The sequence below is a fragment of the Amborella trichopoda genome, chromosome 11 (assembly GCF_054954075.1).
Source record: "Amborella trichopoda isolate Santa Cruz 75 chromosome 11, AtrichopodaSantaCruz75HAP2 v2.0, whole genome shotgun sequence".
NCBI lineage: Eukaryota > Viridiplantae > Streptophyta > Magnoliopsida > Amborellales > Amborellaceae > Amborella > Amborella trichopoda.
The window spans coordinates 28,173,620-28,190,809 of NC_142346.1; the positions used below are offsets into that span (position 1 = coordinate 28,173,620).

At 41.9% G+C, this 17,190-nt stretch overlaps 1 protein-coding gene across 9 annotated transcripts in view; it reads right to left on the minus strand.

Annotated features, from left to right (window-relative positions):
* Positions 1 to 16,565, minus strand: part of LOC110006414 (protein-tyrosine-phosphatase PTP1-like) — a 32,525-nt gene extending 15,960 nt beyond the window's left edge. For 7 of the 9 annotated variants that reach the window (XM_088852270.1, XM_088852269.1, XM_088852267.1 and 4 more), the window contains exons 1-2: positions 16,499 to 16,565; positions 16,090 to 16,373 (exon numbers count right to left, since the gene is read on the minus strand). In XM_088852270.1, coding sequence (XP_088708396.1) covers positions 16,090 to 16,302 — 213 coding nt within the window. In that variant the 5' untranslated portion in view covers positions 16,303 to 16,373; positions 16,499 to 16,565. Of the gene's footprint in view, positions 1 to 15,627; positions 15,783 to 16,089; positions 16,374 to 16,498 lie in introns of those variants that run through there. The other 2 variants (XM_088852271.1, XM_088852272.1) reach the window with 2 other exon arrangements.
* Positions 16,566 to 17,190: the final 625 nt, after the last annotated feature.

Genomic DNA, 17,190 nt, shown 5'->3' on the forward strand with positions numbered 1-17,190 from the left:
TAATCTTGCACTCCTACAAGTAGTATTTTGCTTTTCTGGGGCTCCTGGTTCTACTCCTGGAAAAGGATACATAATGCCTATCCCATCTTGTGGTGGTCACTGGTGGAGCTACTCTGTGTATTTTTTGGAAAAGGCGATGTAGTCAAGTCATAGTCATGTATAACTCACCTTCTAGCATTATTTAAAAACATGCACAATGAGAAGTCTATAGCCTGAAAGTCCTATAAACAATGTAAAAATTGGAGGGTCATGATAAGAACTGAACTTGGAAATAGCGAAAGTCCCTACAGTGAACCGAATGAGACAACGATTTGCTATAGTGAGAACTGCCTGATTCTGAACAAGCCCGACAATTCCACCTCTTCACAACCATCCGGGATCGGACTCTAATAGGCCCAAGCCAACTCAGGCAATTCCGAGTCAATTCGTTAGATTTTAACCACTTATGCAAACCACGACCATGGAAATAGAAAACAAAAAACGTCTATAAGTGATCGCTAGCTAGAAAATTGTCAAAAGAAAAAAAAAAACACAAAATCAAAGACATCAAATTCAAAATTCAAAAACTTTTGAAACTTCCCCCTAAGATCCGTCCATTTTCAGTTGGGTAGAAATCCCCTTTCAAAGCAATCAAGATCCCCTTCAGTCAGGGACCGAGATCCTTATATAATAGGGGTTGAGCTTCCTTGATGGTGGGAGCAAGCTCCAATAAAGCTCCAGTTCTGGGTAGGAGGATGATTCCGAGGGGGATCCCCACCCCCAATTAAGCTTCCAGCATCTATGAGTCAATTAGGTCTCCAATCTCAAGATAAGAAGTCAAACAAAATAATGGTACATGCTGAGCTTTTACGCTAGATCTACAAGGCATTCTTGATATGAAGTTCTTGGACTCGTCAGCATCCAACCCCAAGGTAGCAGTAGAGGGCTATTTTTTTTTAAAATTTTTTTTATTCTTTTGATAGTTTAGCTGACACCAAATAGTCGGGAAAAAGTTCTAATGATGATGATGATTCTTTTGATAGTTTCCTTATTAAGAGGTTTGGAATGGAGACTCAATCCATCATAAGCCCAAAGCATACCGTTTATACATTTCAGTTTGTCATTATCATTATTCTATTTACTCGAGACATATACTTTACCATGATTCTTTGGTTTTTGTAATGTTTATGACCAATGGGTTTCTCTATTTGGGGGTGGATTTTACCAAATTGCAAATTCCAGGCATGATGCAATGTGAGAATGTAACCCATCTCAGGATAGCATAAGAATATCAGATATGTAGGTGCATGTGTCTTCAGTTAATAAGCAACGATATTCAAAAGAGATGTATTTAGGAAAGCATGCATGCTAATTGATTTTGAAAGAATAAAAGAAGAAGATAGGATCAATTAGGGGTTGTGTTTTCTATGTTTTCTTTTATGCCTTGATTGATGGTTACAAAAAAGGGTCATGGGTAGATAAGAGAAGAGACTGATCTTGAGTCTACAAAGGAAGTAGCCCCCTCAAGTGGTCATCTAGTGAGTTCTTTCTCAATTTTCAAACCCATTCTTGCTTTTCAGTGAATTATTAATCATCTCCTAATTATTTCTCTACATCTTTGTTTCATAGTTGTCAGGTGCAGGAGCGTTCCCGGAGCGGGAACTGGCTCGGGTCCGCAGAACCGTGGATTGTTGGAAGCTCCTTGTGGTTGGGGTCGTTGTCTGTACGATCCTATGTCAAGGCAGTATGATCCTTGTCACAAGGAAGCACGATTCCATCACTGAATGATGCATGGGTTAACAGTACCATTGGGCACAAACACGAATCAGTGCATATGAATCAATGTCGAATAGAGAAAACATCATATGCACTGCATCAGACACTTGAGAACCGCAGTTCAAACCTGTTGGGAACGAGGATCACAATGTAAGGTCCGCATTCCATCCAAGATCCCTAGCTGGAACCGAGGGATTGAGGTTCCGGAGCGGGTCCATGACCATTCCTACAAGATTCCAGCAACTATGCTTTGTCTAGCTTTAATAAGTTCATTCCATATTGTTCCAAAGCTCTTTCTTGAGAGCGATTATGCCTTATGTATGCTGTAAGCTTCCCTTGTTTCATCCTAGCACATCAGAAAATCAAGACTCAAACCCAAGGTGGACTGAAACTTTTCCCTTCTCCGACCTCCTACTTCGCCATTGCTTTTAATCGTTTCAATCTTGAGTGAGAGAGAAAAAGAGGGAAAAAAAGGAGAAGAGATCCAAGAAAATAAGAGAGAGAGAAAGTGGCTCCCACGAACAAAGACTTAGAATCATAGTTAAACCAAGTTAAAGATGGTGCCGAAAGCTACCAAGTTAAAGATGATGCCGAAGAGCTTTCTCACACACCCTCAAGGACATATAAGCATTAGTTACTGCTTTGGACCCCAATTTGATAATATTCCTTTTCCTTGATACTATGGCTTTTCCTTGAACCAATGTTAAAGAACGCAGAGGCGGCCACCTAGGCAGTTTGGGCTCTGGGCCACCTAGGTGGGCGCCCAAACACAGAGGCAGCCTGCCTTTTGGGGAAGTGCATATCCTTGCGGATTTTTGGCCCCCCCCATACCTCCCCCCATTTCATTGCATATAGAAATGATTTTTTTTTAAATTTAATACGTAAGTTTTGTATTTAATATATTGTTCAAAAGTCAGAAGTACAGATCAAACATAAACATTTGCGACTTTAGACTGTAAATTAAATAGTTAAAACTCAAAAGTCAAACTTGAAGAAAACATTTACAAGATGTGAAAATTGTAAATACATACACAAAAGCAAGATTAGTCATCCAAGTAAACTCATGTTTTAAAACTCGTAAAAAAAGGCAAGAAGTGAAAATTGTAAATATATACACAACAGCAATATTAGTCATCCAAGTAAAACTCATGTTTTAAACTTAAAAAAAAAGGTCAAAAGAAATATTTATTCGATTTGGGGGCAATGAACTTTTTTATTGAATTGCTTTCCCAAAGACCCAAACTACATATTAAAATGGGAAAATAATAATGCAAATAGTTAATAACATATCAAATATATATTATAAAATATCACAAAAAAAATACAAATAGCAAAGAATAACATTATAAGACATTGTGAAAAAAACAAATACTAACCTAATAAAAACTAAAAGCTGGGATGAGCCGTCGTCTCCATCTTTCTCGTCCCCTAAGCTGGGATCAGATCTATGCCCTCTACCCCAAAATCCACCCTCCGCCTTCTAGTATTCATCCTTCTCCTCTTGTTGTCCCTCGTTCCTCTTCTGGGGGAGCTGTTAAGCTTCCAGCGCTGACTAAGCAACCTCTCAAGGCTACCTTTTCCCAAGTGGTTGCCTCTGGATAAACGACCGCCAGGGAGGAGTCCCACTATCCCGATTCCTTCTCCCTTTCTCCCATATATAATCTCAACCCCACCAGAGGAGTCTAAGCAGCTTAAACAAAATCTCTCAACATGCCTGGTAGCAAGGTTTCAACCCAAACGCGATGACATCAGGGGAATTGAGAGATGGGCTAAGCGCATTTGGGGGGGAACCTAACCTCACTTGTAGACATATCTCTGGTGGAGACTTCCTCTTCTCCTTCCCGTCCCCACTTTATGAATCGCGTGTCTTACAGGAGCCTCCACCCTCTGCCTTCAAAGGAGCTTCCTGCTCCCTTCATGACTGGTCCTCGGCTCAAGGGTCCTTTTGGATGCAGAGAATCTGGCTCACCCTTGACCATGTTCTTTTCCATGCGTGGTTCCCTTCCACCTTCAGGAGAGTGGCAGAAGTTTGCGGTAACCTTGTCTCGATCCATTGGAAATCTCTAGAGACCCTTCCTCTCGGCTCCATGCGACTTCTCCTGGAGGTGCTGGACACCAGCCGTATCCCATCTAGTGTCTGGCTGGAAGTCGACAACCTTTTCTACCAGGTAACCCTTTCGTGGTCGAAGCCTTCACCTCCTTCTCTACACTTCTTCAACAACGCGGACTCCTCTCAGCCTACAGTGTCCTCTTCCCAGTCTTGGACCATTGTGTCACGCAAACACCGCCATCCTAGGAGGTGCCGCCGGCAGCCCCCCACTGCTCCATCGAACCTTAACACGGCTTCCAAACCACCAAGGTCCGCCATCTGGTAGCCTCGGCTTGACATCCCAGATAGGCCAGGTAATAGAAAGGACATCGTTAAGTCGATTCAGCAAGCTGAAGGTGCCATCCATCAGCAGAGATCTAGACCTAAAGTAGGCGGGCCAGTCATCCAGCCTGCGATGATATGCCTCCACTTCTTTCTCTACCACCCGGCGATGATATGCCTCATCATATCCCCACCTGGCGATGTTATCTCTCTACCACCCGGCAATGATACATCTCGAGATCCTACCCAACCCAATCTCTCTACCCTTTCCCCTTTGCCGCGTTATGTTCTCTCTCTCACGATGGGTGCTTCTCCTGCTCCCTACCCCACGACACCCTCCCAACCCCTTCTGCACCCCCTACTCCCCCCACCCCTACCCCCATCCTCTCTCTTACTGTTCTACCTCTTCAAACTGCTGCCGAGGCTGCAACAGAACCCCAACCCTCCGCTCTTTGCTCCCTTCCCCAGTCAATGGATAGACCTCAGCTTCCTTATGGTATAATAGCCGTGTATTCCATGGACGCATCCCCCCACCGACCCAGAACTCATCTCCTCTCTTCTTGCCCCTCAGCTCTCCTACACTCCCCATCTCGTCCATATTTGCAGAATCTTGACCCTCCACTTTAACTATGCCCTTCACTATCCTCGGCCTTACACTGCTTTCGTCCCTCCCCAGTCACACCACATCCTTATATACTTCCCCTTTTTGGTCCACCATGAATCCTATTACCCTCCTAACCTGTATGCTTCCCAACACCCAGCTGTTTTCAACCTTGCCTCTTCCCCGCCCTCTCCAATCCTGGCCTAGGACTTGTTGTATCCCTCCCTTCTTCACTTGACTGAGCCATTCCTTTTTGACTTGCCCTTCCTGCCCTCCACCCTTTCGCCTTTGCCCCCACGCACTGAGCTAGCCTTGGAGTCGCTCGAGGTTTCTGGTACGCCCATCTCTCCCCCTTTGGTGAGGGACAATGTTGAGGGGGTCGACAGGGATGGGAACAACCAAGCCATGGAGTCGTCTGAGGACCCTGGTACGCCCATCTCCCCCCCATCGGTGAGGGATAAGACCGAGGGGCTCGACAAGCATGGAAGTGACAAAGATTTGGCGAGAATGAAAGAAATTTACCATGTTATGGGCTTCCAATATGAAGGCCCTGAAGGACCGGTGCACCGATTCCTCCTTGCAGACGTGCAGAGCTGTCTAAAGGTGAGTATTAAAGGACAAAGAGAGCTTCTCAATCTTTTCTCATCTATCGCTTATGATGACTCCCCTTTAGTCGACCTCCAATCCTCCACCCCCTCTCCCTTGCTGAGGAGGTCTACTAGATTAGCTTCTTCCATAGCTTCTATTCCCAAACTATGAAGATTCTCTCTTGGAACATTAGAGATTTGGGACACTTGTCCAAAAGGGAGCAGTCAAGGACTTGACCTCGAAACACCTTCCGACTATTCTGACTCTCACTGAAACCAAACTACCTGAGCCCACTCTCTTACAAATTCGTCAGGTCTGGGGTAGAAGGCCTTGCCAATGGGTCGCTCTACCTGCCGATGGGGCTTTAGGGGGAATTTGGGTGATCTGGAACCTGTCAGACCATCACCTCCTCTCATCCCATTTAGGGGAATTCTCTGTCACCCTACTACTTTCACGCATTTCCGACAGCTTATGTTGGAAATTTTCAGCCATCTATGGCCCCTGCTCAGCTACTCTTTGCCCTCGTCTCTGGACAGAACTGGACCGGGTGGCTACTTTACCAAATCCCATTTGGTATTTGGGTGGAGACTTCAACATCACAAGATGATCTCATGAGAGAAATTCAAACTCTATCATTTCTCAAGGGATGAATGACTCTTAGATATCCTTTTACAAGGAAGCCGCTTTACCTGGTCCAACCACTCCCCTCAACCATCCCTTTCTAAACTTGATAGGTTCCTCCTATCTTTGAACTAGGAGGATATTTTCTCGGGCTCTCATGCCAGAGCTTTGCCAGAACCCACCTGTGATCACTGTCCTATTCTTCTAGACACCCAAGCTATCAATAGAGGACCGACACCCTTCCGCTTTGAACTGGCCTAGCTTGAAGAAAAGTCTCTTCACACCCTCATTCCTATCTGATGGAACTCCTTCTCAGGCCAAGTTTCAGGAAGAGCAGGCTATAGGCTCCAAACTAAATTTCAGCTTCTCAAAGCCTCCCTAAAGACCTGGAGCAAGTCCTTCCCCAGGAATTACTCTCAAATCAAGAATTCATTCCTCAACTCCATTCAAGGCCTTGACCGTATTGAGGAGTCTAGACCTTTGATTGATTCAGAATTCAACCTGCGGACCCAAACAAAGCTTGATTACTTCTCCACCCTTAAAAAAGAACTGTACTGGTTTCAGAGATCACGGGTAAATTGGCTAAAAGCAGGCGACCATAGTACACGATTCTTTCACTGGATACCAAATTGTCGGAGGAGAGACAATACCATTTCAACTATCAAGTCAAATAATTGCTATCTGGAACAGCTAGGAGAAATTGAATTGGCTATTCTTAACTACTTCCAAGCCCTCTACACTGCCTCGTTGGGCCTCAGACCACTAATGGTTGACCTGGATTTTATATCTCTTACAGAAGCCCAGGCCCTTTGGCTTGAGCGACCTTTCCTGGAAGAAGAAATCAAAAAAGCCTTAGGAGTCTTAGCCAAAGACAAAGACCCCCGATCCAAATGGGTTCCCCATAGCTCCCTTCAAAATTTTCTAGGAAACTTTTCGCCCAGACTTTATGAGCTTCTTCGAAGAATTCTTTCACAGGGGAATCCAAAACAAAGCTATCAATGCTACCTTCATTGCCTTGGTCCCCAAGGTTGAAGGGGCTGAGGAGCTAAAGGACTTTTGCCCTATTAGCCTACTCAATTCCTCCTACAAAATCCTGGCCAAGGTGCTGGCCTCTAGATTACAACAAGTCCTTCCCCGTCTCATCTCACAGTCTCAATCGGTCTTCATCAAAGATAGACAAATCATAGACGGAGCTTTAACAGCACACGAGTGTATTCATTCTAGGCATTTGTCTAAAAGCCGGGTCTCATCTTTAAGATTGACTGGGAGAAGCCCTATGACTATGTCGATTGGTCCATTATGGACGAGTCAATGGCACGAATGGGGTTCCGAGATCGCTGGAGAAATTGGATGAGAGGCTGCTACTCTCATCCCCACTTCTCGATCCTCATAAACGGAGCCCCACAAGGTTTCTTCCCCTCCTCGAGGGGGTTACGTCAAGGGGACCCCCTCTCACCCTTTCTTTTTGCTATAACAGTAGAAGTCTTCAGCTGTTCTATCTCCCGTCTTTACCAGGCAGGCCTTCTTTCGGGCTTCAAAACGTCTCATCGAGGCCCTACAGTGTCTCATCTGCAACATGCAGACGACACACTGGTATTCCTAGACGCCTCTCCACTAGAGATTGAAAACTTGAGGCTATACCTCAAATGCTTCCAAGTGGCCACAGGTTTCAAAGTCAACATGGAAAAATAAAAAAAATGACGGGAGTTGAAATCTCCAACGCAGATATCAAGGAGCTTATTCCAAATTGGGAATGCAAAGTTGAGGATCTTCTTACAACCTACCTTGACCTGCTTCTAGGTTTTGGAAAACAGAAAAAGAGACACTGGTCACATGTGATAGACAGGGTTGATAGGCGTTTGGCGGGATGGAAAGGGAGATACCTTTCTCAGGCTGGACGAACCACTTTGAACAAAGCAACTCTGGTCAATGCCCTGGTCTACCTCATGTCTCTGTTCCAAATGCCAACGTCAGTGGCAAATCGGCTTGATCAACTTATGAGGAATTTTCTATGGTCAGGCCAGGTAGAAAGAACTAAATATTACGTAATCCGGTGGGAAAAAGTATGTTTACCCAAACAGCAGGGGCGGGGATCAGGATCCTAATAAAACATAACCTGGCCCTTTTAGGCAAATGGTGGTGGCGTATGGCAACTCAGCCTAATTCCCTTTCGGCGCAGGTCCTACATCGTAAATAAACGATCTCCAAAGGTACTTGGGTGCCAGAGAAGAGATCTTTTAGCAAGGCCTCAAAAGCGTGGAGGTCCTTCACCTCAACTCTCTCACTGTTCAGAAATTTCTTCAGATTTCATCCAAGAGAGGGAACAAGAGTACACTGCTGGTTAGATCTCTGGCTCGGACACACTCCCTTAAGGGATCTCTTCGCCTCCCTTGACTCCATTGTCTCTAACAACGATTCCACTACCGCGAAGGAAATGGTAGTAGTGGGAGGTAGAAGAGTGTGGAGCCCCTCCTTCAGAAGAAACCTCTCTGATGAGGAAACTAACGAATTTATCTCTGTTTCAACAATATTACATAATTTCTTCATTTCAACACAAGGGAGGGATTTGTTGGTATGGTCTCTTGCACCCTCTGGTATTTTCTCGATGGCTTCATTCTACAAAGGACTTATCCAACCTCCCACTTTCCCTCTTAACCCCACTTCTGTACTATCCAAGGTTTGGTCCACAATAGCACCTCCTAAAGTGCAAATTTTCAATAAGATAGTGGAGTCTCAAAGGGCTCTTACAGTGGATCAGCTTCAAAAGAAAGGGATCCCTATTCCCAATAGATGTGTCATGTATCTGTGAGAGGAAGAATCAAATCCTCACCTCTTCATCCATTGTAACATGGCTCATGATCTCTGGGGATCAAATGTTGCAGTTGTTTGGGGTCCAATGGGTAACGCCTCTGACAGTCAAGGACATCTTATCTTCGGACCCTACGTCACACTAGCATAAGATTGGACAAATACTTTGGAAGGCTGCAGTGGCGGCCGTCGTTTGGGTTATCGGGAAAGAGAAAAACTCCAGGATATTCCATGGCACTACTGCCAAAGGTCCAACACTTTTCCACAAGGTTACATCCCTTGTAATTTTTTGGGCATCCAACTAGCGGATCTTTTCGGGGTTCTCAGCAAATACCTTCCTAAGCCAGTGGGAAAACATCCTGCATCACCATCCACGAAAGGTGCAAAAATCTCACAACTAGCAACCACCCCCACAAGGAGTATAAAGCTTAACTTCGACGGTTGCTCTCTGGGGAACTCATGTCATGCAGGTGCGGGAGGTGTCTTTAGAGACCACCATCACACAATTTTACTTACTTCTTCCAAGTATCTTGGTTTTCAAGATTCTCAGTATGTCGAAGCAATGGCCCTCCTCTTGGGCATCAAAAGCTTCAATCACTCTTGGGGGCGATACCTTAGAGTAGAGGGAGACATGAGTAATATTATATCATGGGCAACTGGGAGATCCACTCCTCCATAGTATCTCGCTTCGATTTTTTATGAGATCGCATACACTTGCTAGGATATGGTCATCTTTTGGATGCATACCTCGAGGACGTCAAACGAGTTAGCCGATCTCCTGGCAAAGGCCAGGGTGAGGGCCCAAATTGAAGATCAAACCCGGCCCATCTCTTTTTTTGCTTTGGACCACAGAGGGTACACGCAACAGTAGATCTCTTTGTAAAGGGGTAAACCTGTAAGCCCATTTTTTGTATAAGGGTGAGTGACATTTTTTACTGAGAGCCCCATCTAGGGGGGACTCTCGGATTTAAACCACTTTGTACTCCAACTTTATAGCAATACAAATGTTAACGTTTATCAAACAAAAAAAAAAATCTAATAAAAACTATTGAAATATAATAACCTTCTTGAAGTGGAATCGATAATGGGCCAAACCCAAAAGTTTTGGTTCTCAAATCTCCTATTTTACAACTAAAAGCCTCAAAAAGATTGGGATGAATTATAATTACCCGAATCCCCCACTGAGGCCACGATTCCGGTTCAGAATCTCAATTTCGTGTTTCCTAGGACGAAACTTGATTCTGGAAGAAAGGAATCACGTTTTCAAGTTTCTAGAAACACGATTCAATTTAGCATATGAATCCTGAAAGCCTGGAATCGAGATTCTATATCGCATAATTTGTGCACAACAATGCGATTCTAAGTGTGCGAGATGTTAATTCCAATTATTTAGGAATTGTGAATCCATGTTGTTTGGAAGCAAGTTCCACATCATTAAAAAGCAGGGTTCGCAAATGCACTTAAAAATGTTCCGATCAACATCGAATCAAGTTTAAATTTGGGGAAGATTTGAAAATTTTATTTTCTTTTCTCATCTAATTTCTATCCTTGTACTCGAATTCCATAATACGTTTTAACAACTCTTACCAAGTATAAACATTATTAAAAAAAATTGTTATTTCAAATTTAATAGTTTTTTGTAAATGTTGTGGTTCCTGATGTAATATTATTTGATATATGATGGGTACTAAGATACCATATGATGTTTTAGTTTGAATTAATCTTTAAATATAAGAAATTGAATTAAAATTGAATAACTCAATTTTCAAAACTACATTTAATAAAGAAGGAGAATTTCTATTTCATTTACTTATTTTACAATTCTAGGGAAGGAGATAGAGGGAGCTCACCCTTGTTCTCATTAGTTGTATGCCATAGACCATGTCCAGGGCTCTTGTTAAGCCCATTGTATGGGATTGTGACAAAGATATCATAAAAAGGTTGACATTGGTAATTGGACTAAATATATGTAAACCAAAATTCAATCTTGTAAATAATGATAAAATTTAAATATTTTTTTACAATTCTCTCATATACTGGAGGGGATTGGTGTAACGATTATTGAATGAGAAGAATATCGATTCTTGAATGGTGAGAATCTTGATTGCAAGTCGATGGGACAACAATTCCAGAAATTTGGGAATCACAATTCCAATCTCATCGGATCGCAATTCCAAAAGCCACTGAACGATGTGGGGTCATGTGCGATTCCAGAATGGTATGAAACTCGATTCCAACATGATGGGACACTGATTCCTACAAATAGGAAACACTATTCCTATTTTATTGGATTGCAATTCCGATATAGTGCGAATCACGATTCGATGACTTGAATTGTACGGACAACGATTCCAAGATTAAGAATCACCTGATACACGCAATTCTGCGATTCTGATTCCTAAAATGATTCGAAATCACAAGCACTTACAACAACTATAGGTTGCCCTTAATTTCGTGACCATTTGAGGAGGTCGAAAAAAAATTGATCTGTTTACAAATCTTCAAAATCTTGTTTCTTCAAGTTTTTTCTCACTCTAAACTTCACTAACTGTGTTTTTGGGAGCATGAATGGCCCCCAAAACCCTTTTCTCTCCCTTTTAAGGGAGTAAAATGACGATTTTAGACATTGCCCTAGTTTTTATTTTCGGCCATTGGGCGAGGCAGCACCTAGGCACCAACCTTTTATGCCGCCTAGGCGGGTGCCTTATGACAATGTTGAAGTTATGATGGCTAATAGAAAGAAGCTAGCTTGTAGAATTAGGTGTAAAAATGAATATGTACCATGTGGGATTATCATTGTGACCTTATTTTGCATGGTTTGCCTTTGAGAGGGAATGACATGGTTTTAGGAGCTCAATAACTTAGAACATTGGGATTGATTTTTATGGGATTTTTTGTTTATGGATGCAGCTCACAGTCTGCAAACATCAATAAAAGTGAAGCGGCTGCAGGACAGCCCAGTGAAGATCATTTGATTTGCATCACATGGTACGAATCACTAGGAATAGTGCCGCAAATTTTCTCCTTAACAACGGCGTGGAAAATCCAGAAAATCATGTGGCCTCGTCGTTTTTAGAACAATATGACTAATGTGTTTGAGTAAGGGATAACCACCTCACCATTACCTCATGACCATGACATTCCACATACCATAGGAAGTCGGCCACCAAATATTAGAGCTTATCATTACATGCATGTGCAAAATACAGAAATAGAGAAGCATGCTCAAGAAATGAAGGAAGCAGATATTATTCTAGGCTCCGAGTATCAATCCTTACTCCAGGCCTAACCCTGTAACACATAAATAAGGATGATTCACAGAGAATGTGAAGATTACAGGGCCTCCAATAATACTCCAGTTAAGAACAAATTCCATGTACTTTAATCAATGAGCTGCTTTACGAGTTGCAAGGGGCAATATATTCCTCTAAACTTGATCTAGGATTGGGATATCACAACATTCAAGTAAAGGAAGAATATGTTCCAAACCATGAGGGCCACTATAAGTTTTTTATGATGCCCTTTGGCCTCACCAATGTACCATCAACCTTTCAAAGCTGGATGAATGAGGCATTTCAAACCTAACTTAGACAAGTTATTCTAGTGCTTTTCGATGATAGCTTAATTTATAGCCAGACTTGGGGAAACCATTTGGACCACTTCACCAATGCATTGCGGATACTATGCAAACATTGCCTTATTTAAAACATACTAAGTGTTCATTTGGAAGGCAAGAAGCAAAATACTTTGGTCATATTATTGGGGGTAGAAGGTGTCAACGCTGACCCTTAAACTATGAAAGGCATAGTAAATTAGCCTACTCCTAAAACATTAAAAACCCCAAGTGGGTCAAACCAACTAGTTATTATAAAAAATTTGCGAGGGATTATGACAAAATCAGCTGACTTCTCACTACCTTGCTAAAAAGGAATTCCTCCCCTTGGGATTCTAAAGCCATGATTGCTTTTGATGCCATGAAGAACACAGTGAGATTTACACATGTGCTAGACCTACTTGATTTCTCTAAGAATGTCATTATAAAGACTAATGTCTAAGGGACCGGAATAGGTGTTGTGCATATGCAGGAAGCGTGACCCATAGCATCTCTCTAGTGAAAATTTGGCATTGACATGTGAGAAGGAAATGTTAACAATTATTGGCGCAATAGGTAAATGGAGGTTGTACTTGGTGGAACGACTTTATTATCTGCAAGGATCATCATATTCTCAAATACTATGTTAAGCAGAGAGTTTCAACCCTTGGTCACCAAACTCATGGGTTATGACTACAATTTGTCTAATCAAAAGGGTAAGGAGGATGTAGTTGCATATGCCCTTTCCCGTCTCCATGAGGAACCCCCTACCTTCAATGGTATATATCTACCTCAGCCTAAGTGGATGAATATCATCAGACATCAAACAATGGTATCGGAAGGATGAATCTACAAAAGAGGATCTCATAAAAGAAATTCAGGAGGATCATATGGTGAAGCCAAACACAATCTGCAAGGAGGGTTTTGCGGTGCAAAGGTCGTATAGTATTGGCACCGACTTCATCTTGAAAATATTAGATCATCATCATCAGAGCCTTGTTCCAATCATTTGGGGTAGGTTACACGAATCCTGGTCCGTCATTCTGGTCTATCAAGGGCCATACGCTCACTGAGGCCCTAAGTCCCTATATCTATGCCCTAACATAAGCAGATAGTGTAAATTCATGATTCATAGAAAGTTTTGACAAAGTTTTACATTGACTGCCAGCCCAACACAACCCACCTCCTTAACCCGGGCGTGGGACGGGTTAAGGGAAAGTTTAAGGTCCTCACCCTTCTTCGACCAATCTTGGAAACATTAGATACTAAAAGATTTATGAGACATCGATCACTTTGCAGTCATCTTTCCTCATAACACGAAAGCGATTGGCCAGGTCATTTTATTAGAAGGGGATTAAGCATGCTACTAAATAGTTTCTTGTGGAGTGCGAAATTTGCCAAAGACATGAGAAGAAAAAAACATGTTATTCAGGATTCTTGCTGCCCCTCCTTGTACCTAATCAACCATAGTTGATAGACTGACATTTAAATGGACTTCATTAAGGGGTACCAACTCTTATGAAAAGTTTGTTACATTAGTGGTGGCTGACTGGTTGAAAGAACACTCACTTTTGTACTATGTCTTACTCATTTAATGTTGTTGTGGTTGCTCAAGTTTTAATATATTTAAGCTACATGGAATGCCAAGCTCTACCACGAGTGATCGTGATTCTATCTTCACAAGTAATTTTTGTGGGAGCTATTGAAGTTGCAGGGTACCCAGTTGACAATGAGTTCAGCCTACCAACCCTAAATAGACAGACAAATTCAAATGGTCAACAAATGTTTAGAGACTTAATAATGGTGTTTTGCATCAATCCAATTAAATATTGGGTTCACTAGCTTTCATTGCCTAATTGGTGGCAGTGGCACAATACCACCCACAACATTTCCATCGAAAATGACACTATACGAAGCTCTTTACGGGCAACCACATCCATCTATCACTACTTACAGCCTTGGGGCTGCAAATATTTTATCCATAAATTAAAGACTACAAAGCCAAAAGTATATCTTAAAATTTTGAGGGAAAATCTAAATTTTCTACAGCAATGTAAGAAACATTAGGCAAATCGAAAGCTCAGTAAAAGAGCGTTTTGGTGATATAGCTCTCCCACAACTACAATCTTATTGCAAAACCTTTCTGGTGGTTCATGGGCCCAAGAAACTTGAGCCTATATTTTATGGCCATAAAGGTTATTGAACGCATTGGACATGTTGCTTTACAAGTTAGAGCTACCAAAATCATCACAGGTCCACCCTATATTTCATGCATTGAGCTTAAAGAAAGTAGTGGGGGTCAAAAAGCACAGTCCAAAATGAGCTTCCTCAAAACTCAAAAGGGAGTATAGGAGTTGGAATTTGAAGCCATCTTAAATCGTTGTATGCAAAATTTGAAATCGTGCCATTATTGAGGTGTTGGTCCTCTGGAAGGGTATGGAACCTGAGGATGTTACATGAGCACGATCCCACAGATTCACCATGCACTTTGCTCATTTTCAACCTTGCAGACAAGGATTTCCAAGGGAAGGTGGCACCTAACCATGTCAAATTTGAACGGGGTTGAGGCATGTAGAAAGATATTCAATTAGATGAAGGCATTTACAAAAGAATGTGCGCTAATTCAAGAATACAAGCAGAAGGTATGATTAATTATAGAAAGGCGTCTTCGGCAGTTGATAGAGCAGAGAAAAATTTGATCTTGAGTCTTAAAATGAGTTATGCCCCTCAAAGTAGTCATTTATCTAGTGAGTTCTTTCTTCATTTTCTAGCTTTTCATTACTTATTAATCATTTCCAACTTATTTCTCGTTATATTTGTAATCCTTAATTGGAGTCCTTCCAGGTAGATCCACATTAGAATTCATGCAATTGTAGCATCTAAACCATGCTAAAACAAAAAATGCTGTACATCAACAGTAACAATCATTACTAAATGTTCTCCCAAGTCCTAGTTGGGTCACTAATACGGGCCCCACAGTTGTTGCTGTGGTTGTTCCTAATTTTGCTTTCAAGACCAGCTTGTTCACAAAAAGACAATAAGACAAGCCAATCCCTGATATTTGACTAGTTGTTTGGGGAATGTCAGTTTTAAGGGAGGAGCTGACCAATTTTGGGCGAAGTTCCCTAGATGCTAAAGGGTTTATTGTATTTTCTGTAATTTAAAGCTCATTTCTTGGAACACTAAAGAAGCAAGAGACCATATGGAGATCTAAACAGCAAGCTGTAATCCACAACAGCGGAATGGATGATTTGGCCATAAGCCTTGATGAATGAGATCAGATTCTTTTACCATTTGGTCTGCTATACTCTTTGGAATGTGAACAAGAGCGTGATTTTCCTTTTGAAATTCCAGAATTCCTTTCGACGTCACAAAGCACATTGAAGTCATTCACCTGCTATATGAACGATTTGTCTCGTAAAAATTCACAGTTTTTAAGTGGTCACTGGTTTACATGAAAGGGCAATCCAAAACGAGATTAAATCCGCTCATGTAACCTTTTCAAATCAATTTGCAGGCATTAAAACCAAACCTCAGTCTATAAATCTTCACTCCAATCCACAAAATGCAGATTATCTTCATTCAATAAAACTCAACACAAAATACAGCAAAAAGGAGTCTGGAAAACCAAACCATCAACAAGAAACAATGCCTAAATTCAAAACCAAGGAGCACCCCTAAACCAACAACTAATTAAGTAAGAAGATCCTTGCCTTCTTTTTTTTTTTAGGTTATGTAAAATAAGAATCTGACCTGTAAGGCATCGAACTCCTGGTTTAGCTTGAAAGGGGTTTGTATCTTCTTCTTGAGCAAGGCGAGGGCTTCGGAGCAATGGCGAAGCTGATCAGGCAAGAGAGTGAGGGAGGGGGTGTCGGCATATGCCATGAACAGTGGGGAATCAGGTCCCAGAGGAGGAGGTGGTGGCGCAAGGGCTGGCCGTTTCTTATTATGAACAGAAGTCGCCATGCACGACCTGCGAGAACCTGTCGAGTTACCCGTCCTTGTGGAGAGAGAAAGGACCAAAGAACTAGGGCAACCTGAAAGGAGAGCAAAGAGTGAGGTGGTTATTAGAGAGAGAAGAATCCGGGAGGTGGATTTTAGAGAGAGAAAGAGTTTTTAGAGAGAGAGAGGAGCGACGCTCCGGTAAAATGGGAGAGCTTACCGCGCAGAAGCAGGCGACAGTGACCTTCACGCGCCCACAGAGATGAGAAGTTTTCCTACTATGCTCTATGTGACCTTTGGGAGATAATGATCATAAATGTCATTTACAGTCCAAAATATGGATGACGGCGATGACTGAGAGTGACCCTCCAACTGGGATCCTGTGACGGCCGGTGACTGAATCACCTCTCTCCATCACCGTTGAATCTACGATTGCGCTGTGAAATTAAAAGCTGCTTGCCCACCAGCGATCGCATGGATGATATTACTATCTTATTTAGCCGTTTTTCCGAAAATTTTATATGATAAAATCTGGTTGGTTTATCATAAATGAGGATTTAATTATCTTTAGGGTGTGATTTCTTTAAGGTTGCAACCTTGAACAAACCAATTAAGGAGCACCTTCAAATTTTATCATAACATATAATTTTGGTGTAAAAAATTATTAGGATTATCTGAAAATCTATTTTCATATCTAATTATAAAATTTTAAGCTAAAAAAATGTTCAAAATCAAGTAGATCTATAAACATATGAAAATCTTGAAAATGGACGGTCTAGATAATGTATTGTAAGATGCATTATTTTCGAGACTCAAAATCTTTTTTTTTTTTGTAATATTCACACAGATATGTCGAGATGACCAACGTTAAAACAACATACTCCGATGGATTTTTGAGGTGCATCCGTATTT